This window comes from Drosophila bipectinata, chromosome 3L (assembly GCF_030179905.1).
Source record: "Drosophila bipectinata strain 14024-0381.07 chromosome 3L, DbipHiC1v2, whole genome shotgun sequence".
Taxonomy (NCBI): Eukaryota; Metazoa; Arthropoda; class Insecta; order Diptera; family Drosophilidae; genus Drosophila; species Drosophila bipectinata.
Window position 1 is genome coordinate 27,065,503 of NC_091738.1, and position 27,394 is coordinate 27,092,896.

General features: G+C 43.4%; 1 protein-coding gene across 5 annotated transcripts in view; it reads left to right on the forward strand.

Annotated features, from left to right (window-relative positions):
- LOC108119101 (aminopeptidase N) overlaps positions 1-27,394 on the forward strand; it is a 408,837-nt gene that overhangs the window by 279,536 nt on the left and 101,907 nt on the right. For all 5 annotated transcript variants that reach the window (XM_070280361.1, XM_070280363.1, XM_070280362.1 and 2 more), the window contains 3 exons: positions 13,607-13,790; positions 13,848-14,044; positions 14,099-14,413. In XM_070280361.1, the coding sequence (XP_070136462.1) occupies positions 13,607-13,790; positions 13,848-14,044; positions 14,099-14,413 (696 nt within the window). The remainder of the gene's footprint in view (positions 1-13,606; positions 13,791-13,847; positions 14,045-14,098; positions 14,414-27,394) is intronic.

Here is a 27,394-nt window from a genome sequence, read left to right on the forward strand (position 1 = left end):
ACAGAGCCCTGGCGCAGTATTTTAGCACACACCCTGGTACTCCGTCGGGGCCTGGTGAATAAATGGGTTTTATCCTTAAAAGACCAGATAATAAGTTGTTCGCAGAAAAAAACGGACAACAAATAAGATTTGCTGCTTGAATGTTATATGCGTAAGGCTGATCAGTCAATTTAGGAGGAGAATAAGTTGTTTGAAAAAATTCTGCGAATAGATCGGCAATGGCCTGATCCGAAGTCGCAGTAGAATTTTAAAACGTAAGCAGGGGTGAAAAAGATACGTGTTTACGCTTACTGTTTACAAAATTATAAAACTGCTTTGGATCCTGAGTAAATTGAATCCGGCAGCGGTCAATATAATTCCTATAACATTCAGCGTTATGCACGGTAAAATTCGACCGAGCTAGTAGGTATCTTGAGAAATCAACACTACTGCAGGTTTTTTTATATTTAAGTAAAAGCTTATTTTTTTTATTTTTTAGGTTAGTGAGGCACCTTGTATACCAAGGAGGATTTGTTGAAGCGGACGGATGTTTCCAAGGCACACATGAGTCAAAAAATGTATTTAAAGTAAAATAAAATTTTTCTAAAGTGACATTAAGATCAGTGCACGCCAGAATATCAGACCAGTCAAATGTATCAATAAGGCTATTAAGTTTCTGAAAATCAGCTTTACGGAAACAGCGAATCTTATTTACCACGCACGGGGACATCTGATCGATACCAGGAGTGGTTTCGATTGAGACCTCCAGCGTGGGGTGATATGGATCCTCTGGGGTTGAAAGGGGAAAAGCTCTGGAGAGAGCGGTACCATCAGGATCAGATACAAAACATAAGTCTAAGAGCCGACCTAGCGAATTTCTAACATGATTGATCTGAGCTAGGGACATGTCAAACATGCCCGCGGTGAAGTCATGGTAAGTTATAAGTGACAAAGATGGTGAGTTATCGACGTTGGACCACTTCAATTCTGGGATATTAAAGTCGCCCACCGCTACGGGTTTGTCACGATCCGTCATAAGATTAGAGACGTATCGAATAGCGGACAAATGCTGCCAATATGTGGGCAGTTCAGACATAGGAGAAATATATGAACATGTAATGTATAAAGCTTTTACGGACATAGTGATTTTAACGCAAATAAATTCTACGTCACCAAACTCTTGGGATTTCACCTCTTCAGAAGCAAAAGTAGAGTCTACCGAAATGAGGACTCCACCTCCTCTTCGCTGAGATCGATCCCGTCTAAAAGTGGTGTACTTACTTGGAAAAACTTCGGAGCTAAAGATCTCCGGATTTAACCAAGTTTCTGTAAATGCTATTATATGGGATGCAAAGAAAGAACTATCAGAATATAGCTTGGGGAGTTTGCTACGTAGCCCCCTAGTATTCTGATAGGTAAGAGTTAGTGAGGAAACTAGTTTTTTGGGTTAGTGGCCAAAGAAGAGGTGGAGGGTTGGTCAGTGGTTCCGATATTGGGAAGTCTCACTCCCACTGGTTTATTAACTTTTTTTTTACGGAACTAGGCTGATGTTCTTGGACGAAAAGATTTTCTGGCCAAAAACTGGGAGAACAAATCGTCTTGAACATCAGCGAGGGCACACGAATCTTGAAAGAAGACGTGCGCCTTGTATAACTATATTTAAATTTTTGTATGTCCTCCACCTTTATATCGGCTTTAGTTTTGGCTTTGATATAAGCCGAGATATCAATCTCTGAAGTATCAGGGGCAAGCCGAGAAACAAATATATGTTTCGATGGAGGAATCACCTGTAAGGGTTTTGGTGTCGCAGGTACAAGAACTGCAGCATCAGTCGGTGCCGGTGGTCCGGACTGTGGAAACCCCCCTAATGGGGGTTTCGTTCCCTAGGACCTGTGGCATCACTTGAAGGGATGCCATGGCGGACATATCGGACAATTGCTCATTATCCCTGAGAAATTCTGACGAATTTTTCTCAGTTCTAGCCCTTGGGGTGGCCAGAGATATAAGCGGCTCCATTGATGTCGGCTGAGCAGGCTGAGGCCGATCAGAAAAAGCGGATTTCTTACGCTTAGGGGACTCATTTAGCAGCTGAAGGCCTCTAAACTGAGTGTCAAACGCACAGAGCTGGTCATTGATTTTACGAAAACCAGCTCTTTAAATCCAATTTGTTCTGTCTCAAGTTGTTTGGGTGCAAAATGGTTAGCTTTACCATATTTCCCATTTAAGCAATCTGTGGTCTTAATTTTCGCTTTATTTGAATCCATTCCCGTTTAAAACGGTTAAACTTGTGTCACACAGCACGTTGATAAGTAGTTTTAAATAAATTAAATATTTTTGTGTATCTTTCTTGTACAAGAATTGTAAAAAATAAATACAGTTTTAAAACCGAACTCATTGGAGTAAGACCTATGTATTTATTTGGGCTCCTCTTAACAATATTTAAAATAGTAAGTTACTTTTTGTTTCAACAAAGATTATAAAGTACATAGATGGGACATATCATACAAAGAAAAATTTTCTATGGCGGGTTCTAGCACTGGAACCCACTGGAACGAGCGGGTTCCTCAGCGCGACAAGTTAAGTTTGAGAAATTTTTCGCGCGACAACGAATGAGGGATAGCCGAGTGGTAGAGTGCTTGGCTGATGAGCATAGGATAACGAGTTCAAATCAGGCTCGGGACATCCACTTTTTTTTAACTTAAATTTATTTATATTATATTTTAATCGTTTTAAAGTGTTTTCCAAAATTTATAATCCAATCAAGAAATATACGAAATTTGAAAATCACCTTGAAAGGGCCTCAGTTCGTAGTGGAACACGCTGTAAAAATCTTTTTAAGTGCGGGTTCTACGGTATATTAGGAGGCCGCGTCGTGGAACCCGCTGTAAAAATTAAAACATTTGAGAGCGGGTTCCACTACAAACGGCTGGTAGATGAGATAGGGAAAAAGAGAATTCTATTTTTAGAACGTAACATCTTTGGAACGATGAAAGTTTGAAACGTTCAAATCGAACCATTGTGAGAGCAAACAGCTCAGAAATATTTTCTACTATGTTTACTTTTCAGCTCGGATTTTACTATGAACTCTCGCTTTTATTTCAATACAAACTTTAAGTTACATAAAATCCACTTTGAGGCTAGCCTGCGTGAGGAGATTTAGTCTCCCCACACGCTAAGACAGATAGCCGGGGGCAAAGGGGGGGGCGGAGGAGACGGAAAAAGGGGGTCATCAACCCGGGCAGCCCAAGGGAACGTCGCCAGGGTCAGTACGGGGGGTTGGGGGGAAAGGTGAAAGCCAATTACCATGGGTTCCGCCGAAGAGCTACCCGTGGGAGGACGGAATCTACGTGGAACGTAACGGTGGCAGGTGAGAGGGTAAACGGCGCCACCCGGGGGAAGAAGGAATCGACGTGGAACGTAACGGGTCCCGGGGCAACGTTGGGAAAGTAGTCCAGTGGGGGAATCAGCACGATGCATAGGGGGGGGGGGGGGTTGCGACGAAGAGTGCAACGGGCCCTGGAAGCCCACCGGTGCACCACGTACCAGCAGCAGAGATCCGGGACCGGGGGAGACGAGGGGCCACGGACAGCGACCCGCCAACGGGAAAGTGGCGTGATTCTGGAAGCAGGATTAACGGCAGGAGCAGAATCCAGGAGGATTAACGGGCGCTCCAGTCAGTATAAAAGGAGGCCCATTGGAGCGGCTCGAGACGAGACTTTTTAGGAAGCTTGTAGCGTTGAGTTGGAGGACCGCCTGTAGAGAGTCCGCCATTCAAGTGTTAGAGCGTTACTAAAAAGGATTCGGTTTTGTTTGAGTTGAAGGACCGCCTTTGGAGAGTCCGGCAGCCAAGCGCAAGGAGAGCGAATAAGACAATACGGAAAGGATCCATTGCTGGACCTTCCTCTGGAAACCCAGGGTCGTGTAGTCGAGTTGGTTCATTCCCGAACACGGCAGGTAGCCTTGCAAGGAAGTGAGGAAAGGATAAGTCTGGCGTATGCCTTACCGACTCCTGAAATCATAACCAACAGGCGTGGTCCTGCGAAACAAGGAGGCCTACTTGGGATCACACGCCCGGTAACCACGAGACGTACAGAACAAGGGAGACAAGGATCCGTTGCTGGACGGTTTCCTCTACAAGCCCGAGGCGTCAGAGTCGAGTTGAGCCATTCCCGAACACGGCAGGTAGCCTTGCAATGATGTGAAGAAAGGATAAGTTTGGCGTACGCCTTACCGACTCCTGGAATCGCAACCAACAGGCGTGGTCCTGCGAAACAAGGAGGCCTACTTGGGATCACACGCCCGGTAACCACGAGACGTACAGAACAAGGATGCGTTGCTGGACGGTTTCCTCTACAAGCCCGAGGCGTCAGAGTCGAGTTGAGCCATTCCCGAACACGGCAGGTAGCCTTGCAATGAAGTGAAGAAAGGATAAGTCTGGCGTACGCCTTACCGACTCCTGGAATCGCAACCAACAGGCGTGGTCCTGCGAAACACGGATCGGCCGACTCAAGAACTCGCGCCCAAGTCACAGACCAAGTGAGAACACCCTGGTCACCAGCCCCGCCACTACAAACTCGGGTCCGCCGGCGCGTATGCACGGTGTCCCGGTGTAGCGGGAGCGCGACAATACGATCAGGCACACGGCGGCTTCCAAACCTGGCACCGGAGCGTATGCACGGTGTCCCGGTGTAGCGAAGGCGGCAGTCAGCAAACAAACTCCCAAACCTGGCACCGGAGCGTATGCACGGTGTCCCGGTGTAGTGGAGGCGACCGACCGTAGCCAACCGTCAGATCAGTCGTAGTCGACCCAAGGGGGTGTTTTCTCAAGGCCAAAGGGCAGAGGGTAGCGGAATCGCTGGCAGCGCGGCGACAGGAGTACCATCGGCGACGGAGTAACGGCGGCGACGGAGCAGCGGCGGCGTATCCTGGAAAACCCGCATAGGACGCCGACAACGGAGCCAACAGGAACGGAAGGAGCAACGAGTAAAAGAGAAAGAAAGCCTTTTGTAGTGTAAAGTGGTCTCAAAATAAAAAGTGTGGAAACTTCAAGCTATTTGTATTACTTTCTGGGCTTGGGCAATCACGTCGAATCTATAAATTCGGTGGAACGGATCCGCGAAACTCTGTGAGCTAGCCGCGGCAAATTGTGGCGAGCGGAAGCAGAAAAAACAGTTCGTTACACCTGGCGCCCAAACTTCGTGATTGCATTTAGCCTAGAAAATAACATAGCAGAAAGATGGGAAAAAAGAATTAGATCTACACATTGAGAAAGGAGGAGCTGAGCGAAGTGTGTAGGGAGCTCGGTCTACCAGCAGACGGGACTGTGGAAGCGATGAGATCCTCAGTGGCGAGGTGGGTCGACGAATCCAAGGAAGAGGAGGTACTGGCGTTAACGCACGGCCTAGAGGAAAGGTTTGGACAAAGATCAACCCCCAGGCAGAGAGCAGCCAGCGAAACAGAGAAGTTTATAGAGAGTCTGGCGGTACCAGATCCAAGAATGGGAAGGAGCATAGAGCCGCAATCAAGAAAGTATGTTCCGGCCCGGGGGGATTACGCCAAAGTAGCCAGACAGGTGCGAGACTGGTCGTTTCGTTTCGACGGCACAGGGGACCCGTTAGAGTTCCTGGACCGAGTAACGTGGTCCGCAAAGACATACGGATTAGACATAAACACGATCCCCAGAGCCATGCCAGAACTACTGCAGGGCAGGGCCCAAAGATGGTTCATCATGAACGACGAAGAATGGCCAACATGGGCGAGGTTCAAGGCAAGCTTCGAGAGCAGAGAGCCAGGAAATAGCCGGGAAACGAGTCGCGATAAAGAGGCGGGTGAAGTTAGCCAATGGAAGCCATACAGAAACACGCGCCGCATTACAGGCTCGGATAAGCTTCGGCAACAGCACAAAGACCCTGAACCTGCTGGTGATGCCCTGAACAGTCTGGTGCTGGGATGGGATTTCCTCAGTGAGTTCGGCGCAACGGTGACATGCGCAGGCCACCGCGTTACCATACCCAAAAGGGAGAGATGGGGCGGATGTCTGGAGGATAGACTGTCCGTAGCAGTGTCCGGATGTCCAGAGGTATGGGAAGACGAACGCAATAAGAGATTTATCGAGAGTGAGCTAGAAGCGTTCGCCGGCCAAAGAGGATGCTCGAACATAACTCAGCACAGGATCACCATGAAGGACGACATTCCCATAAAACAGTGATATTACCCCAAAAACCCGAAAATACAGGGGGAAATAAACGCAAAATTGGAGGAGCTGTTGGAAAAGGGATGCATTGAGCCCTCGAATAGCGCATACAGCTCACCGATTGTAATGGTGAAGAAAAAGACGGGTCAGTGGAAAATGTGCGTGGACTTCCGGCAAATCAACGCAAAATCAGTAAAAGATGCGTACCCAATGCCACGAATAAATTTCATATTGGAGCAACTAAGGGAGGCCAGATTCTTCAGCAGCCTCGACTTGAAGGACGGGTATTGGCAGATCCCTCTGGAGGAAGGAAGCAGAAAGTACACCGCCTTCACCGTTCCAGGGAAGGGTCTGTACCAATGGAAGGTGATGCCGTTCGGGTTGCACTCAGCCTCGGCAACATTTCAAAGGGCCCTTGACCAGGTCATAGGGCCGGACATGGCTCCACATGCTTTTGCGTATCAGGACGATATCATCGTGATCGGACGCACCAAGGAAGAACACATGGCGAACCTAAGAGAAGTGTTCAGAAGGTTGAAAGCAGCAAACCTGCGGATAAACACGGAAAAATGCCATTTTTCAGGCAGGAACTGCTATACTTGGGACATAGAATAACGAGCCAAGGGATCGGCATGGATCCGGGGAAGGTCGCTGCCATTACAGAGCTGCAACCCCCGACAAACGTCAAGGGAGTACGACAGTTCATAGGGATGGCGTCATGGTATCGGCGGTTCGTCCCAGATTTCGCAGGAATCGCGAAGCCCTTGAACGATCTGCTACGAAAGGGGACGAAACGGGAATGGACCCCCAAGCACCAGGAGGCGTTCGAGACCCTAAAGGCACGGCTGGCGGAAGACCCAGTACTGGCGTGCCCAGACTTTGAGAAAAGGTTCGTGCTGCAAACGGACGCAAGCGACTTCGGTGTCGGAGCGGTCCTGACCCAGGACACCGAGGAAGGCGAACGAGTGATCGCATACGCCAGTCGAACGCTGATTGGAGCTGAAAAAAATTACTCGGAAACGGAGCAGGAGTGCCTAGCCATAGTATGGGCGATCAGGCAAATGAGGCCCTACCTGGAAGGATATCAGTTGACGTAATCACGGACCATATGGCACTGAAGTGGCTCAACAACCTCAAGAGCCCGCTTGGAAGAATAGCGAGGTGGGTGTTCGAGTTGCAGCAGTATGACTACGTCATCAGCTACAGGAAGGGTAAGCTGAACGTGGTCGCCGACGCGCTATCTCGCCAGCCAGTGTTGGAGCAGTTAAGAAGAACCGTGGATCTGGAAGTCCAAGAGTGCGTGTGGATAAACGCGTTAAAGTAGAAAATGAAGGCAAGCCCGCAAAAATTCCCGGACTACGTCGAAGAGGGCGGCTTGATGTACCGCCACGTTCCGCATAGAGCAGGAAGCGAGGAAGTGGCGTCATGGAAGTTGTGCGTGCCCACGGAGTCGAGGCAGCAGGTCCTCAAAGAGAACCATGACGCACCGGCGGCAGGACACCTAGGCGTGAGGAAGACGATAGCCAGAGTGGCCGCCAGGTACTTCTGGCCAGGGATGCAAAGAGACATCCGGAAATATGTCAGGAGATGCGAAACTTGCCTAAAATACAAACCATGCCAGAGGCAAGCAGCAGGACAAATGCTGACACAGGTCCCGGAAGAGCCATGGGCAACGGTGTGTGCGGACTTCGTGGGTCCATTGCCAAGATCTAAACACGGGAATACAATGGTTTTGGTAATGATGGACCGGTTTTCGAAGTGGACGGAGATAGTGCCACTGCGGAAAGCAACTACCGAGGTACTGCAAAAGGCAATTAGAGAAAGGATTGTCGCTCGGTATGGAGTTCCGAAGGTGATGGTAACGGATAACGGCGTACAATTCACCAGCCGCAGCTTTAAGAAGTTCCTCGGCGAGCTTGGCGTGAGCCACCAGTTCACCGCACCATATACGCCCAAGAAAATCCAACAGAAAGGGCGAATAGAATGATCAAAACGATGATCGCCCAGTTTGCTGGGGAGGACCGGAGGACTTGGGACGAGCACTGGCCAGAGCTCATGCTGGCAGTGAACTCGGCAGTGTCAGAGTCGACAGGATATTCGCCTTGCTTTGGGAGCAGGGCAGGGAGCCAAGGATGCCAAGAGCGTTGTTCGACGAAAACGCTTTACGCACAGGAGTTGGGCAAGGAACGCCCACGGAGAACGCGACGAAGTTGAAGGAAGTCTTCGAAATAGTGCGGAGGAACATGGAGCGGGCGGCCCAGGATCAGGCGAGGCATTACAATTTACGGAGACGGAAGTGGAGCCCAAAGGTTGGCGAAACAGTGTGGGCAAAAGAACACCATTTGTCGAAGGCGGCAGAGGGATTCGCAGCAAAACTAGCGCCGCGGTACGATGGGCCCTACACGGTCGTCAATTTCGTTTCGCCGGTAATTGTCATCATACGGCACGGAAGAACCAACAAAGAGAAGAGGGCACACGTGAGTGAGCTGAAGTGCCAAGACATGGGATCACCGGCGAAGGAGGAATAGAACGGCAACACTAAACCGGCACAAGTGCACAAGAGGACTGCACAGTGGAAAACGGGACATGTCCAGTAAAGGGAGCCTTAACAGGTCCAGTCACGGAACAGTAACGGGGCATATCCAGTAGCGGGAGATGGATATGCTATAAAAGGCGGCGGCTGGGAGGAGCACGGTCTATTCAAAAAATTCTAATCAACGGAGCAACATGTCCAACAAGTCCGAAGCAACAATGATCGTCTCGTCTGACGAGAGCGATCTGGAAATCGTCGGCGACCCCACCTGGAACGGAAGAAGGACGAGAACGGAGTGGGCGATACAACGGGCAGCAGGAGGACGGAGGCAAATACCAGTCGGTCGCGCCACTGTGGAGGAGCGGCGCCGGAGCGAGGTGCTGGAGCTCCGAAGGAGATCCGAGAGGTGCCGCCAGCGAAAGGAGGCGATGGTCACCATCTCGGAGATGGCGAGGAAGAGGGCCCAAAGAGCACAGGAGATGTGCGAGGAGATCGACAGGGAGTGGAGAGACATCAGGAGAGATGGACGGGAGGGAGCCATGAGGAGGGCGATGTCAAGGAGGATGCGGCTGCGACGGGCAAGGCGGCTGGTCGCGAAAAGGAGGGAAGCCACAAAGAGGACCCGGCCAGCAACGCGGTGGCCCGCGGTGCCACCAACACCACGCCCTCGATCGGAACGACCGGAGGAAAGGGAGGGGGCAACGGCCGCCAGAAAGAGGCAGCAGGAGTCAACGTGGCCTGCGGCACCACCAACGCCACGCCCAAGAAAGGAGGACAAGGAGGAGGAGCCGTGGACGAAGGGGCCGTGGGTCTGGCCAACACCGAAGAAGCCGGCGCTGGGCCGGCAGCACTCGTGCCCGGAGGAGCGGCCAACGAGGCCGGTGCTGATGAGGTCAGCGTCGGATGGAGGCATCAAGGAGTTCCCAGAAGCAGACTGGCCGCCGGAGCTCTGTGTGAAGGTGGCGGCGGAGGTGGAGAGGAGGCGCGGACGCACCGGATGGTGGTGTGTCATGGCGCAGGTTGGAGCCATATGGTTCCGAGTGCGAGGAGGAGCCAACGGCGTAAAGATACTGAGGAAAGTTTAAAAAGTAAAAGTCAAGGAAAAATTTATAAACAAAAAAAAAAAAAAAAAAAACCAATTAATTTAAAAAAAAACAAGAAAGCAAAGTTAATATACCCTTGCAGCTAAAACCGGATATATATCGACATCGGATATAGTTGGCCGATCCTTATGATTACATCATAATAAAACCAATTAATTACAATAAAAAATCTAAAAAAAAGTCCCAAGCTTCTATCTTCAAAAATACGAAAGTTGATATTTCTACCAAAAACCATTTCCGATCGTACAGTTATATGTCAGCTATAAGATATAGTCAACCGATCTTTATGAAATTTGGTAGATCGGATTAACTGACCAAAAATAGAATGTGTACCAAGTGCCAGCTTTTTATCATCAAAAACACGAAAGTTGGGTCATTTCCGATCGTTCAGTTATATGGCAGCTATAGGATATAGTCGGCCGATCCTTATGAAATTTGGCATGTCGTAATATTTTGCCAAAAATAGCTCATGTCAAATTTGAACTCTCTAACTCTAAAACCATCAAAGTTATACCATTTCCGATCAATCAGTTATGTGGCAGCTATAGGATATAGTCGGCCGATCCCGGCCGTTCCGACTTATATACTGCGTGCAAAGGATAGAAGGGTGTGTGCAAAGTTTCAAGACGATAGCTTTAAAACTGAGAGACTAGTTCGCGTAGAAACAGACAGACAGACGGACAGACGGACATGCTCATATCAACTCAGGAGGTGATCCTGATCAAGAATATACATACTTTATAGGGTCGGAGATGTCTCCTTCACTGCGTTGCACACTTTTGGACAAAATTATAATACCCTCTGCAAGGGTATAAAAAAAAGAAAAAACAACAAAACAAAAAAAAACATGGGATAGGGTACATAGGCTAGGTGCTCTAAAAGGGTCCCAGGGGAGCGCACAGTCGTTTTCCGAAGGAGGTGGGAAGTGGATGGGTATCCACACCAAAATAAGAGGGTAACCGAGAAGAGGGTAACCGAGAATGTCATTTTTTTTTGGCGCCCATGTTCAGCACAGCGCATCAACTTCGATGTCCAAACGGCTCTGTCGTTTCCCGAAGAAGGGGGGAAGTGTGAGGAGATTTAGTCTCCCCACACGCTAAGACAGATAGCCGGGGGCAAAGGGGGGGGCCGAGGAGACGGAAAAAGGGGGTCATCAACCCGGGCAGCCCAAGGGAACGTCGCCAGGGTCAGTACGGGGGGTTGGGGGGAAAGGTGAAAGCCAATTACCGTGGGTTCCGGCGAAGAGATACCCGTGGGAGGACGGAATCTACGTGGAACGTAACGGTGGCAGGTGAGAGGGTAAACGGCGCCACCCGGGGGAAGAAGGAATCGACGTGGAACGTAACGGGTCCCGGGGCAACGTTGGGAAAGTAGTCCAGTGGGGGAATCAGCACGATGCATAGGGGGGGGGGGGGGGGGGGTTGCGACGAAGAGTGCAACGGGCCCTGGAAGCCCACCGGTGCACCACGTACCAGCAGCAGAGATCCGGGACCGGGGGAGACGAGGGGCCACGGACAGCGACCCGCCAACGGGAAAGTGGCGTGATTCTGGAAGCAGGATTAACGGCAGGAGCAGAATCCAGGAGGATTAACGGGCGCTCCAGTCAGTATAAAAGGAGGCCCATTGGAGCGGCTCGAGACGAGTCTTTTTAGGAAGCTTGTAGCGTTGAGTTGGAGGACCGCCTGTGGAGAGTCCGCCATTCAAGTGTTAGAGCGTTTCTAAAAAGGATTCGGTTTTGTTTGAGTTGAAGGACCGCCTTTGGAGAGTCCGGCAGCCAAGCGCAAGGAGAGCGAATAAGACAATACGGAAAGGATCCATTGCTGGACCTTCCTCTGGAAACCCAGGGTCGTGTAGTCGAGTTGGTTCATTCCCGAACACGGCAGGTAGCCTTGCAAGGAAGTGAGGAAAGGATAAGTCTGGCGTATGCCTTACCGACTCCTGAAATCATAACCAACAGGCGTGGTCCTGCGAAACAAGGAGGCCTACTTGGGATCACACGCCCGGTAACCACGAGACGTACAGAACAAGGATCCGTTGCTGGACGGTTTCCTCTACAAGCCCGAGGCGTCAGAGTCGAGTTGAGCCATTCCCAAACACGGCAGGTAGCCTTGCAAGGAAGTGAAGAAAGGATAAGTCTGGCGTACGCCTTACCGACTCCTGGAATCGCAACCAACAGGCGTGGTCCTGCGAAACACGGATCGGCCGACTCAAGAACTCGCGTCCAAGTCACAGACCAAGTGAGAACACCCTGGTCACCAGCCCCGCCACTACAAACTCGGGTCCGCCGGCGCGTATGCACGGTGTCCCGGTGTAGCGGGAGCGCGACAATACGATCAGGCACACGGCGGCTTCCAAACCTGGCACCGGAGCGTATGCACGGTGTCCCGGTGTAGCGGAGACGTCACACGGCAACTTCCAAACCTGGCGCCGGAGCGTATGCACGGTGTCCCGGTGTTGCGAAGGCGGCAGTCAGCAAACAAACTCCCAAACCTGGCACCGGAGCGTATGCACGGTGTCCCGGTGTAGTGGAGGCGACCGACCGCAGCCAACCGTCAGATCAGTCGTAGTCGACCCAAGGGGGTGTTTTCTCAAGGCCAAAGGGCAGAGGGTAGCGGAATCGCTGGCAGCGTGGTGACAGGATTACCATCGGCGACGGAGTAACGGCGGCGACGGAGCAGCGGAACGGAAGGAGCAACGAGTAAAAGAGAAAGAAAGCCTTTTGTAGTGTAAAGTGGTCTCAAAATAAAAAGTGTGGAAACTTCAAGCTATTTGTATTACATTCTGGGCTTGGGCAATCACGTCGAATCTATAAATTCGGTGGAACGGATCCGAGAAACTCTGTGTGCTAGCCGCGGCAAATTGTGGCGAGCGGAAGCAGAAAAGACAGTTCGTTACAGTACTTTATTATTATTATTTTTAATTTCAGTCTTTTACTGTTGTTGTAAAAATAACTATGTGTTGTAGGGGGGCGTTGTTGTCGCAAAAGGTTCGGAAATTAAGGATGAAATAAGAAGTCGGGGGCATCTTCGGGGCGAGACGTCTTCGACAAGCAACGAGCGAGAGAGAGTGCACAGAGGGGCGAGTGCGGATGCGCTCTTCAGCGCGGATGCGCTCTATATATTCTATATATAGAATATATATAGAATATATATTCCCAAGGGGGATTATATTCTAATATAATCAATTCAAATCTAAAAAAAGTTCCGAACTTTTATCTTCTTGAAGATGTTGGTACTTTTAGCAAAAACCATTTCCAATCGTTCAGTTATATGACAGCTATAAGATAAAGTCGGCCGATCGTTATAAAATTTACAATCGGCCGATCGCGGCCGTTCCGACTTTTATACTGCGTGTAAAGGAAAAAAGAGTGTGTGCAAAGTTGCAATACGATAGCTTTAAAACTGAGAGACTAGTTTTGCGTATAAACTGTAGACGGACAGACGGACATGCTTATATCAACTCAGGAGGTGATCCTGACCCTTTAAAGGGTTAGAGATGTCTTATTCACTGCGTTGCACACGTTTGACCAAAATTATAATACCCTCTGCAAGGGTATAAATATCTGAGGTAGCAGCTAAGGATCAGCTAAGGTAACTAAGGTAGTTTCGGAAAAGCAATTTCGGAACAATTTATTGCGCTAAGTAGGAACTTCGCCCTATGCAAACTTAGACTTCTAAGTTAAATTTAAATTTAAACAAATCCAATCAAAATCCTATTTATCCAAATCCAATTTACATATAATATTTTGCATAAATATTAACACTGCCAAAATTGATGATGATAACACTTTATTTTAAGAGCAAAACTGCTACACGACGCTTGGAATCTCGCCTATGCTGGAGAACTTCATTTTTCTGCTGCGCTCAATATGACATTATTTTTAAAAAATGAACGGGATCACATTGTATGGAGTCCAGTGTTTACATTTTTAGACCAAATAGGTCGGCGCATTGATATTCCGTCAGTAGTAGAAAAGTTTGAGGTATATATGTCTAAATACAAATCTTGCTTTCACCGTTTATGTTTTTTTGTTGGTTAGTTGTATACAATAGATCTTTTGGCCCCATTGTATGAAGACCTCATCAAAGAAAATAAAAACGATGATTTTACGAATGAAAATTTTCGTAAATTGACAAAGAGCTTTTTGTGTCGAGCAGGGTATTTACAATGCATCCAAGAAGCTCATAGAGCTTTTGCAATGTGGATTAATATATCAAATCTTAGCATTCCAAATTCGTAAGTAATTAATAAAAAATGTATTTTTCACTATATTATTGAACCTTTTTTCAGCCTACCGAAAGATTACATATGCCCCGTGTTCAAATGGGGTTCTATGAACGAATGGATTTTGGGATTAGAACGAATAATGCTTTTTACAAAATCACATATTCAAAGTGATCGAACCTTCTTATTGAAAATGCTTGCTGGTTGTCCATCTCAAACAGAAAAAATTCATTACCTACTTGAAGTTACTATGATAAGAAACATTTCTTATATAAAAGAAAGTGACCTTTTTCTAATTTTCAATATGCTAGGTACAGAAACTATTGGATATTCGACCCTTTTAAATTTTATAGTGGAAAATTGGGACATCGTGTACCAAAAGTAAGTAAAATCATTTTATTTGGTAAAGATTTATTTTATTTTTGAGATAATTTAAAGTTAACTTTTTGGAGGATGTATGCATTTATTGAGTTTCTTTTTTTTTTATTTTCCAACTTTTAACAATATTAACGAGTGGCAGTATTGACACTGCAACGTGGCTTTGATGATAAAAACTGGGTCTTTTGGCAACCACGAATCCAACTGATTGGATGAACTGAAAAAAACTGTCGCTATTGCCGGAAATAGGATATTTAAAAAAATAAAACATTAAACCATTTTAAAACATATAAAGTTTTTACAGGGCCTTGAATTTTTTTTTTTTTTTTTTTATACCGCGATTTTGTGGTATAAAATAAAAATTACTTGACCTTTTTCAATTATCCCGGTTCGGGCGATAGTGATACATGTGCTTAAGATAAACCGTTCGAACAAATTTTGCCGTACTCATTTAAAGTTATGTGCCGTACCCGTATGGATTCGGGTTAAATTTTAAAGGTATGGATTCGAAAAAAACAACAGCAACGATTACAACAACAATCTACAAACATAAACATTTTTGAAAACTCCCAAGCGGCGACTTTCAGATAAAGCGTTAGCTAAGCCCGAAGAATAATCTGGTAGGCAACAAAAAAAATTGAAGCCCCGTCCAGGAGATCGACGATGAAGATCGAAGAACAGGCTGTACTGGCGAACTCAGGGCTCAAACTCAAAAACACTCAAGCCACTTCTACTTATATCAGTAAGAAATCTCGAACGCCCTGATAAGAAAAAACTGTTCAAATATATATAAAGGGTGTTTATTTTTAGAGGTATAAATCTTTAAGTTGGCATTACTGTTCAAAAAAGCGACCGATTTAATAGCTGTTAGGTGATTTATTCTCAGTTTGGCAATTCATCGGATTAGACTGGTAAATGATTACTCATACCTCATGATTAGACTCATGAGTCTGAATAATGCTTGAAAATAGTGCAATTTTATTTAAAAAAACAAGAAAGGAAAGCTTAATTCGGCCGGAGCCGAAATTGATATACCCTTGCAGTTAAAACCGGATATATATCGCAAACATTGGATATAGTTGGCCGATCCTTATGAGAATATCATAATAAAACCAATTATTGAAAACAATAAAACCAATTTTATTGTAAATTGTCTAAAAAAAAGTCCCAAGCTTCTATCTTCAAAAATACCAAAGTTGGTACTTCAACCAAATACCATTTTTGATCGTTCAGTTTTTTGGCCGCTAAAAGATATAGTCAACCGATCGTTATGAAATTTGGTAGGTTGGATCAACTAAAAAATAGAATCTGTACTAAGTTCCAGCTTTCTATCTTCAAAAACAGGAAAATTGGGTCATTTCCGATCGTTCAGTTATACGGCAGCTATAGGATATAGTGGGCCGATCCTTATGAAATTTGGCATGTCGTATTATTTTGCCAAAAATAGCTCTCGTGTAAAAACTCTCTAACTCTAAAAACACCTAAGTTATACCATTTCCAATCAATCGGTTAAATGGCCGATCCCCGCCAGCCGATCCGACTTATATACTGCGTGCAAAGGAAAGAAAGGTGTGTGCAAAGTTTCAAGTCGATAGCTTTAAAACTGAGAGACTAGTTTGCGTAGAAACAGACAGACGGACATGCTCACTGCCTTGCTCACTTTTGGAAAAATTATAATACCCTCTGAAAGGGTATAATAATGGTGCTGTGCGGAATACGTATCGCGCACTATATCTATTTTATCGTCGACAAAATCGTCCATCAGTGCATTTAACTCGATTAACTATGGAACGTATCCGCACTACGTTTACTCTTATTGATAACAAGCATTCCCAGATACGCCGTAAGGGGCGTACAGAAGAAGTTATTGCTACTGTAGAGAGTAGCATTGAGGAAGACGTAAATGAGTCCATCCGCCATCGAGCACAAGAATTGAATGCACTTTATGGAACATTCTTGGAATGGCATGCTTACAAAATCCAATTCGTGCAAAAATTTAAGATGGTCGATCATCAAGCAAGGCCATTGTCATTGTTCCCGATTTTCAATAGCGAGTTTTGTTTAGTAATGAAGCGTTCTTCTGGTTGAATGGCTACAAAACTGCCGCATTTTGAGTGAAGCTAACTCAAGTGTATGTCAAAACCCCGTTACATCTAGAAAAACGGACTGTTTGGTGCGCTTTATGAGCTGGTGGATCTATTGGTCCGTAGTTCAAAAACGTTGAAGGCCAGAACGTTACAGTCAATGCTAATCGGTGAAGAGCCATGATTACTAACTTTTTCATTGATGAACTGAGCCGCCATGATTTGCAGGAGCTGCACTTCCAACAAGACGGCGCAAAATGTTACACAGATCTGGCCACAATCGATTTATTGAACGACACGTTCGGAGACCTCCAAAATTGGCCTCCAAAATCTTGTGATTTAATACCGCTAGACTATTTTCTGTGGTATTTTTCTACTACTTTACATAGTGTTTTTCTACTACATACTTTACATTGGTCTATTCGGATAAGCCACAAGCGCTTGACCATTTGAAAGACAACATTCCCCGTGTTAATTTTGATATACGGCGAAAAAATGTTGGAAAAAGTCATCAAAAATTGGACGTCTAGATTGGACTCCATCCGAGCCAGCCGTGGCGGTCATAAGCCCGAAATCATATTTAAATAAAAAATGCCACATAATGGCATTTTATATGTGTAATGCCAGATATACAAGCCGGTAAACATCTTTTGAATAAAAAAAATCGAAAATGGCAATCAAATAATCCACAGTTTTTTCATTGAAATTTAAGGGGTTATATACCTTTTTGAGCGAACAAATTGAGGGAACTTTGGATTTTTATTTCGGGTGTATAGCAATTATTTTATGACACTGAAGTTATTTTTTATTGAAAGTACATGCTTTTATTAAAACAATAAGCGTTTGTTCTTAAAAAAATATAAACAATTTACAAAGTTATGGCAATTCTCTCGGAACCCTTTTTTTTATAGCGGCTTGCGGTGACCACGATAGCAGTCCAGCCGGTCAACCAAAATCCAAAAACCAAAAATTTTTTATTAGTATAATATTATATCCAGTTCGTGAACGATTAGTTTCAAGAATATTTGGTTTTTTCTGCATACAGTAAACATTTTTCCAAAAAATTGATGTTTTCAGTTCTAAAAATTTTATTAAAAAATTTTTATCTGCGAAATCAAAATGAAAGCAAAAAAACTGAATCGTTCACGAACTCGGCACAATCATTACGAATAATTTAAAAAAAAATTGAAGAAGATCGATCAAATAGTTCTTGTGTAATCGTGGTCACAGCGAAGGCACTTTTGGAAAAACACGACTTTGAGATAATCGCATTCAAAGTTGCTTGACGCTGTCCGCAGCCGTGGAGAACCGCGCCTCAAAACACTGTTTTCCTATCGAACTATTATTCGGATCTCCATGAAACTTTGGGAAAATATTCTCTAGGGGATATACTTTAGGATTCAGCAAAAAAAAATTTTTCGTTTTTTTGAAGAAAAAAAAGGTATATAACCCCTTAATGTTCTATGCCTCTAAAAAACAGCCTTTATAAAGAATTCTCAAAAATAAATTATACATTTTATATAAAATATGTTCACATTTTTAATTCTTTGGAGTGTCTTTGAAGTCTGCGAAATCAATCAATATTCCGTTTACTACTTTTTTTCATTTTTGTAGAGACTACCACAAAGTCTCTATATACATGGAGCTGAATAAGGAACAACGTTCCATCAAATGCTGCGAGATGCTCATGTGGTCTTCTAAATACATTTAACTTGTGTGGGTGATTTTTAACGAGAACATTTGAAAAATGAATTTTCAGTCCCATTGCTTGGGTTGCTATTGTCTCCAAAAATGCACTTTACTTTACTTTCATACCATACTTTGGCTCTCGCGGATGGCTTACTGAAATCCAATAATTTTCCCTTGCAGAGACAAAAATAAAGCGGTCTTACATAATAACATAATTAAGAAACACGAGGTTTGCATGAGGCTTGGGATCAACTCCCCTTTTTACTCTCCTAAAGTCTAAAGTAGCTCTCAAGGATTGGAGTTCTGCTCTCTGCCATGTTGCTGCTACAGATCCGTTGGAGATTAAGTTCTTTTACAGTTTTATAATGTAAAACAATAAATGAGTTTTGAAGACATTTTGTTAATTTTGTAGAATTTTTAAGTTTACTACAATTTGTTCCTCTGCGAACTAAACTTTTAAAATCTTTTGAAATTTTCACAAACATATATATATTATATAGAAACCCTTAATTTAAAATATGTCGATATGCATATGTCGAACTACAATGGCTAAGGAACAGACGGCTAAAGTTTCTAGTCCTTCTATTATGAATGTTAAAATTTAAGCGTGTTAGTAAATTCTGGCTATCTACATCCCCATTAATTCGGTTACGCAGAAAAACTACACAAAACATTTTCCTACGATTTGTTAAGCTAGGTCAGTTAATTATTAAGAGTCTACTATTGTAAGATGGAAGGTGAAGATTTGCATACCAGTTTAGACCTCTAAGAGAAAAAGTTAAGAAATTCTTTTGTACGGGGGGACTGTTTTTCACATATTGGGGACTCCAGACACATGAACCGTATTCCAGTATAAGACGGACCAAAGAGATGAATAATGTTTTGGTTATATACGGATCATTAAATTCTTTTGACCTCCTTTTGATATAACCAAGGACTCCTTTAGCCTTATTAACCATTAAAGAAATATGGCCGGAAAATGTAAGTTTAATATCTAATAGGACGCCGAGATCATTAACCTGAGCTAATTTCTGTAAGGCAATCTCATAAAAAGTATATGAAAGTATATGAAGAGGGCAAGAACGATAAAAAGACATAAGCTTGCATTTTGATCCATCAAGTTTTAAATTGTTAGCCAAACACCATTTTTGAAAGTTATCAAGTTCAGACTGAAGACTCCATTGGGCAGAGATGGATTTGTACTGCAGACAAAGCTTTTGCATCATCTGCATACATAAGAACTAGAGAGTTCGTTAAAGCTGGGAGGGAGTCATTTATAAAAAGTATAAATAAGAACGGGTCATGATGACTGATGATTGATGAGAAAATCCCAGCCCAGAGCTGATCACGATCTGTCATAAGATTAAAAACGGATTGAATAGCGGACAAATGCTACCCATATGTGGGCGGTTCAGACGAAGGCGGTATATACGAACATGTAATGTACAAAGATTAAACGGACAAAATTATTTTAATGCAAATAAATTCGATGTCACCAAACTCTTGTGATTTTATATCTTCAGAAGCAAGTTGGGAGTCTACCAAATGAGAACTCCACCCTCCCTTCGCTGAAGTCGATCATGCCTAAAAGTTGTGTACTTACTTGGAAAAACTTCGGAGCTAAAGATCTCCGGCTTAAGTCAAATTTAAGCCCTGGAAAGGCTATAATATGGGATGCAAAGAAAAAACTATCAGAATATAGTTTGGGGAGTTTGCTACATAGCTCCTAGTGAAGAGATGGAAGAAGAAGAGGTGGAAGATTGGTCAGTGGTTCTAATGTGGGGAAGTTTCACTCCCACTGGTTTTAAAATTTTTTTTTTACGGAACTAGACTGATGTTCTTGGACGAAAATGTTCTCTGGCAAAAAACTGGGTGAACAAATCGTCTTGAACATCAGTGCAGGCACACGAACCGTGAAAGAAGACGTGCGCCTTACATAATTATATTTAAATTTCGCTATGTCCTCCACCTTTATATCGGCATTAGTTTTGGCTTTGATATAAGCCGAGATATCAATCTCTGAAGTATCAGGGGCAAGCCGAGAAACAAATTTATGTTTCGATGGAGGAATCACCTGTAAGGGTTTTGGTGTCGCAGGTACGACCACTGCAGCATCAGTCTGTGCCGCTGGTCTCGACTGTGGAACACCCTTTTGGGTGACTCTGACGGGGGTTTCGTTTACTAGGACCTGTGGTATCACTTGAAGGGATACCACGGAGGACATACCGGCTAATTGCTCATTTTCCTTGAGAAATTCGGACGGCGAATTGTTCTCAGTTCTAGCGTTATTGACGGCTGAGCAGGCTGAGGCGGATCACAAACAGCGGATTTTTTACGCTTAGGATACTCAGTTAGCAGCTGAAACTGAGTGTCAAGCGCACAGAGCTGGTCATTGATTTTACGAAAACCAGTAATCAACTCTTTAAATCTATTCTTAGTCTGTCTCAGGAACGACCTCATTTCGTCTTGGACAGCTCGACAATTTTTACAACAATATTGTATACCAGTCCTACGGGAAATGGGATCCGAAACTGAGGCAGTGAACTGGGCACACTTGGCGTATACGATTGTACGATGAGGAGATTGTCTTGTTACAAGACTTCATAGAACAGACCAGTTTAAATTCCATATTATTAATTAACAAAACAAAAATAAAAATAAATAAAATAAAAAGTTAAAAAACACTATAACTTGATCCACTGTGCCAAATAGGAAGCCGAAGCGGGAGCTTTAGAGAGTGCAAATGAAAAATGCAGAAATATAGATAATTCGTAGCTGAGCTATGCTTGGAGTTGAAATTCAACAAATTATTAATTCGCCTCCAAATATACCGAAGCACTCGCGAAGCGATACGGATTAAGTTAAAACTTAAGTTTCTCAATAAATTCTATTCACAAGCAAGTAAACACCGGTTTACCAATATTTATCATAAACGAAGTGCGCACAAAAAAAACACGAACGTTCGCTTAAGAGGAAGAGAGAAAAGAGATCCTTAATACTGTCACATATCCCTAATACCTAATAATTGAATACATAATTATAATTGTCCCTAATACTGTACTGTAACAAAACTGTAAATCAACGTAGATTGCTATATATTTTGCTGTAAGTTAAGGAAAGGATTTCAATTATTTTTTGATTAATTAATGTAGAATTAGGAATGGAATTTGTTTTTATTATGAATAAAGAACTAAACGCTGAAGTACGAAATAATCAGTCGCGTTTAAATATTTCGGTGGGGCTTCCAGTTACGATCTAACGCAATATGGGTTGCCCAGTGACAATGGTGCAACAAGGCAAGGATTTCAATTACACCTGAGTTCTGTAAGCTGGTATACACATTGTCTCTCCCCTCACAACTTTGTTCACTCCCCTTTTCTAAGCACTATGGAAGACTTATTTTATTTGGTAACCCCGGATTCGGGAAGCACAATAACCCTCCCTCTGGCCCTGAGAAAGGCCGGCAATAGACAGTGCGTGCTAACGATTAGAAACAGGACGTTACAGATATAATGGCGCCCAATCGTGGAGTCGGCGTTGGAGACAAACGTGGAGCCAACGTGTGCACACGTGGTTCACTTGTTTAGAAAGTATATAGTACAATCATGACCATACGTGAAGCACGGAGATATATAATATGTAAATTTCACCCAAAATTCCAACCTTCCCCCAAATCCTTTTATAGCCACAAATTCACAATTAAAATCGAGAGATCTTTGGATGACATTGTTTGGTGATAGCTTATCATGTGGCCAAGACTCGCGTTTATTCAATAGATTTTATTCCTTTTATATTTATTGGAAGATGTGAATATAGGTGCAATTCAATAGTGTTCATCAGACTTTACAATATCAGTCTTGGATTTTTCGTTCTGAGTCCATATCAGTTCGTTTTAAAATTAATTTTTATATTTTTTTTTTTTATTGTTGCTTTTATTTCTCTTATCGTCTCTTTGCGAGACTAACAAGAGTATCACAAGAGTAAGAGTAAGTGTATCAAATCTTATACTTTTAACTTAAATAACAGTCATATTGACTGATATAGAGTTAAATTGCCCTAAAAATCAATTGCTGGGTTGGGAGGTCGTTGCGTCGCAGGCGGGATCCGCTTTCCTTTGTATGACTCTTTTTGCTTCTGGATTTCGTCTTTCACTGCCAGAATGCCCAGATCCCGGTGGATGTTTTCGTTGCGAACATACCAAGGTGTCCCAGTGATAGTTCTAAAGATTTTTGATTGTGCGCGCTGTATGATGTCTATGTCGCTGCTGCTCGCGTTCAGCAGCCCACAGCTGGGAGCCATACGCCCAGATTGGCTTTAGGACTGAATTGTAGAGTAGTATCTTGTAGTCCAGGCACAGTGGAGATCGTGAGTGAACCTTATGTGAACCTTATGTGATTACGGCTGGCTAGTCGTCTGTCAAGTTGGACGCCTTGAGAGACCTGCGTACCATTTAGTGAAAGCGGGAGCATGTTTGTCTATTAAGAGTAAGCGTTATATGTTTACACTTTTGTTCGTTTATTTTAATGCGCCAGTCGGACAGCCACCTTTCCTCTACTATTAGATGATTAGCCAGTTAGTTTGTTGCTTGCGTTGTGCATCTGGAGCGACTAAGGATAGCGGTTTCGTCCGCGAACGTTGATGTTGTTAGTTGTGCGTTCGTAGGAATATCCGCATTATAAAAAAACATATATACACGTGCCGAGTGCGCTTCCTTGTTGAACTCCAGCTTCGATGATGTAGTCGCCCGAAATAGCTGCGTTGCATCTCACTGAGAATACCCTATTGTAGAGGTATGATTCCAGTAGCTTATGGGTGTATGTTGGAAAATACGTTTTAATTTTGTGCATGAGTCCATTAAGCCAAACTCAGTCGAAAGCTTGACATACGGGAGAACATTCCCCTTCCAGGGAAAACATAGTCCAGTTTATTTCTCAAATTTTGAATTTTATTGTACAATTGGCTTCCTTTGGGAGTCACTAGACGTGATCCCTAGTGCGTATGTTTGGCGTTGTAGTCTCTTGCGGCTATAAAACGAATTGTAGTGAATTGCAAAAGTTCATAAATTGTCCGTCCGAGATTGAAAAACGAGGAGGGCAGTAAATTGCAGCGATTGAAAGGATTCCGTTGCTTGACTGAATTTGTATCGATTTGGCCTGCAAGAAGTTTGTTGCAAACCTTTTGTGAAAATGGTGCTTAATGCTTTCTCTGAATAGAACTCCAGTTCCGCCGTGGGCTTTCCCATCTGGATGATCTGTGCGGTAGATTGGCTAGCCTCTTAGTTGAAAGTTTTTTTTGCTTGTAAGATGCGTTTTCACCAGTAGCATAACGTCAATATGGTTTTCGGTCAAGTATTTTGACAATTCTAGTTTATGCCGTGAGACACCATTGGCGTTCCACATTGATATTCGTAGCGCCTGCATAGATTATTTAGACTGTTGTGCTACGAGCAGCTGTATCACCATGTTCTGGTTTTGCACAAGTGTTTGCAAGGTCGTTTTCATGAATGACCTAATCTCCATCATACTTTGTTGGAGGGTAAGCATCATAGCCGCATTGCTGTGTGGCTTTTCTGGGGCCTGTTGAACCCTTTGAGAGTTTGGCTGAATTGGAATTTCCCTTCCAGATCAGGCATCGGTAGAACATCGGCATAGGAGAAGCCGTTGGTGGTGTTTAGTGGACCGAATGAGAACCTCGCAGCTTTGGCGAAGAAGACGTCTGGCGTAGTTTCTGACGCAATGTACAAATTCTGTGGATTTTGGTTGTGTGTTGCGTTCGCTTGACACTTGCGGCTCTTTAACACTTTGTACACCATACATCCTCTATAGTTTGCTGCGGTTGCCTCCGCAGTTTCCACATTTCTTCACGGTACTGCCCTTGTTTGTAGTGCAGTAAGCGGAGTTCAAATCCTATAATTTATTTACATTATTTACATACAAATTTACATATAGAACGTTCCCCAATATAGGACATTTAGAGTAGTAGAAAACAATAGCGCAACCACCCGAGCAATTCCTTGGGACAGACGGAATATACTATCTACCCCCGAACGAGTATATGAGTTACTTCGCGTCAGCTTGTAATTAATACTTAGGCTTATGTTGATTACAACGATATTGACGAGGAAAGAATTCAACAATTGATAGCAAGTTCTTTGGAGTCATTTTGTATAAGCATAGTTCGATTCCGCGAGAAAGCACAGAAAAACCGAAACATGAATGGGATTTCCCTGCACCCTTCTTTTATCCTCGTATAAGTTTAGACAGTGGAGCCCGATCCAATCACTTTACGAGACGTAGTAATATTTTAAAGGTAGTAAAAGATTCTGTTAGAGATTAGGGGGGCTGTTGTAATTTCGTATTGGCATATCAAATTTACAGTGATATCTGGGATATGGCTAACATCCCAAAGTTTAAAGGGAAATTTTAAGAGAGAGGTGCAAAGACCAATATACAGAAAGGGACAAAAGAGACCTTACGTCGACGAAAAAAGGGGCGAAACAAAAGTTTCGATATATTTTTAGATACCATGGTTGCAATTACTGATGCCTAACGAGAACCATTGTCTGTGATGAAATCAGAGCAGAAGTTAGAAAGAATCTAAGACCAGTTTTATACCGTGATCTTTTAAATGTAGATACCCCTGTCAACGGACACGCCGATTTTATTAATGTCGGGATTTTTTTGAATTAAGATTGTTATTGTTAGAAATGTTGTTATACAATATAATAATAGAGTTGTTAGTTATATAATTACAACGTTGAAGAGAAAGCATCTGTCGTACATTTTTGTGTTTAACATTTAGCAGCCACCAACTAGTTTTTATATCCTTGCAGAGGGTATTATAATTTTTTCCAAAAGCGAGCAGTGAACAGGACATCTCCGACCCTATAAAGTATATATATTCTTGATCTTGAGCATATTCTTCTGTCCGTCTGTCTGTCTGCCTTTCTGTTTCTACACGAACTAGTCTCTCAGCTTTAATGCTATCGACTTTGCACAATTTTCTTTTCTTTGCACGCAGTATATAAGTCGGAACGGGATAGACCGACTATTATCCTATTCAAAGAATAGAGAAACATAGAAAGATTGAATTATAGCGTTGAATAGGCAGCATCTTTCGTTTCTTTTACTTACCGTTTAATATTTAGCAGCCTCTACTTCGTTTTTTTTCTTGATTTGTGAGAGATAAAATAATTGGGATAAACATATTGGCGCCATCGGGTGGACTTAGTGCTAAATATTAAAAAATTGTTTAAAAAATAAAAGGTGACAGTGACACAGATATTTAAATAAATAAATCGCGTCGTGAAATCACAACAAGCCTGGATACAGCATCATCGCATCACCACCATCGAATGACCCATGTCCAACAGCTGCATCGACTGCAAGAGGAAAGGGGCAGCAAGATTAAAGGATCCTCAGGCATAACCGCAAAATTTGTACAAAAAATTAAAAGTTAAATTAAAAAAAATTGAAAGAAAAAAGACAAATTAAATCCAAGTCTTGTGTGAAATATTGCACCCTCCCTTCAATTCTTAGGGCATATGTATACTTGAAAAATAGTAGTGCTAGCTAAAGTGCTAGCTAATTAGTCACTGCTTAGCACCATAAACTGGATGATCACAATGGTTGATCCCAGTTTTATCTGCCTGCAGCATAAATAAAATATAACGTACTATAATTAAATTCGTCTTTCATTTCCCGGCATTGAAAACTCTCAATGACCAAACACTGCCTGTAGACAAAATTCATAAACTTAAGATATATTATTATTTGTCTATTAACAATGATCTGTTATTATAGATTATCGTGTTCTGCAAAATTAGACCTAGAAATTGGTAACCAAAGATACATATAGAGTTTCAGTTGTGAAAGGATCATCAAATTCTTTTGACCAACGTTTGAAAAAAGCTAGCAAGCCCTGGCTTTATTAACTGTTAATGATATACGTTAAGAGGAAATAAAGGTCTTACTTCAATGAATTCCGTTTATAAACTGTTTTTATTTTGTTAAATTCTCTTATAAGTAAGATACATGAAAATCTTAAATCTATTTAAAACTACTTATCAACGCACAGCGTGCTGTCAAAAAGGACTCCAAGATCGTTAATTGAAAAACACGATGTAAGACGTTATTCCCAATTGAGTACGAGACGATGTAAGGCACACTGCCATTAAACGTCATAACCTTACACTTAGAGAAGTTAAGTAAAAGGAGATTGTTTAAAAATCACAAGAAAATCACATGAAGGAAATGGTCTGAGAAAAATGGAAATGGTCTGAGAAAGAAAGGCATAACATGACATCAGCATGCATAAATGTAGCAGCATAGTTAACAACACTAGGTAAATCATTAACAAAAAGAACAAAGAGAAGTCCTAAGTGTGGACAAGTCCTTGTGGGACACCAGATGAAACGTTTATTATCTGTGATGTAATGTTTTTAAATAAAACACGCTGCGTGCGGTTCGATAGATAAGAGGTTAACACATGCACGTTTGTGAAGAAAACTCCAAAAGATACAGCTTATGAAGGAGATTTTGATGGTTCACAGAATCCAACGCTTTGCTAAAATCCGTGTATACCACATCAATTTGCATGCGGCTTAGAAAACCTCTGTGGACGATCGAAGTGATTTCAAGAAGGTTAGTTGTGGTAGAGCGATGCTTGACAAAACCATGCTGTGAAGTGAAAATAATGCTTTTACAAAAATGTTGCAGTTGGGAAGTAACCAGTTTCTCTAGTAGTTTGGGAGTCGCAGATAGCTTAGAAATTCCCCAGTAGTTATCAATAAGTGATTTTGAGCCTTTCTTACGTAGCGGAAGACATGGAAGCTCCAAAGATCAATTAAATAAGAAAGTAAGAGGATAGCAAAGGATATCAGAGCAGTTCCTTAAAACACAGCTAGGGACATTATCAGGACCAGCAGAGAATGAGATATTGTAACGAACTGTTATTTCTGCTTCCGCTCGCCACAATTTGCCGCGGCTAGCTCACAGAGTTTCGCGGATCCGTTCCACCGAATTTATAGATTCGACGTGATTGCCCAAGCCCAGAAAATAATACAAGTAGCTTTCCGTTGCGTAGTCTCTTTATTTTCTGCTCTCTCTGTTTACAACTGTGATTCCTGCGGGTTCCCGGGAATGACCCTTGGTGCGTCCTTGGTGACCCTTGGTGTGTCCGTCCTGGATACCTCCTCCGTTGCTGGTGTTTC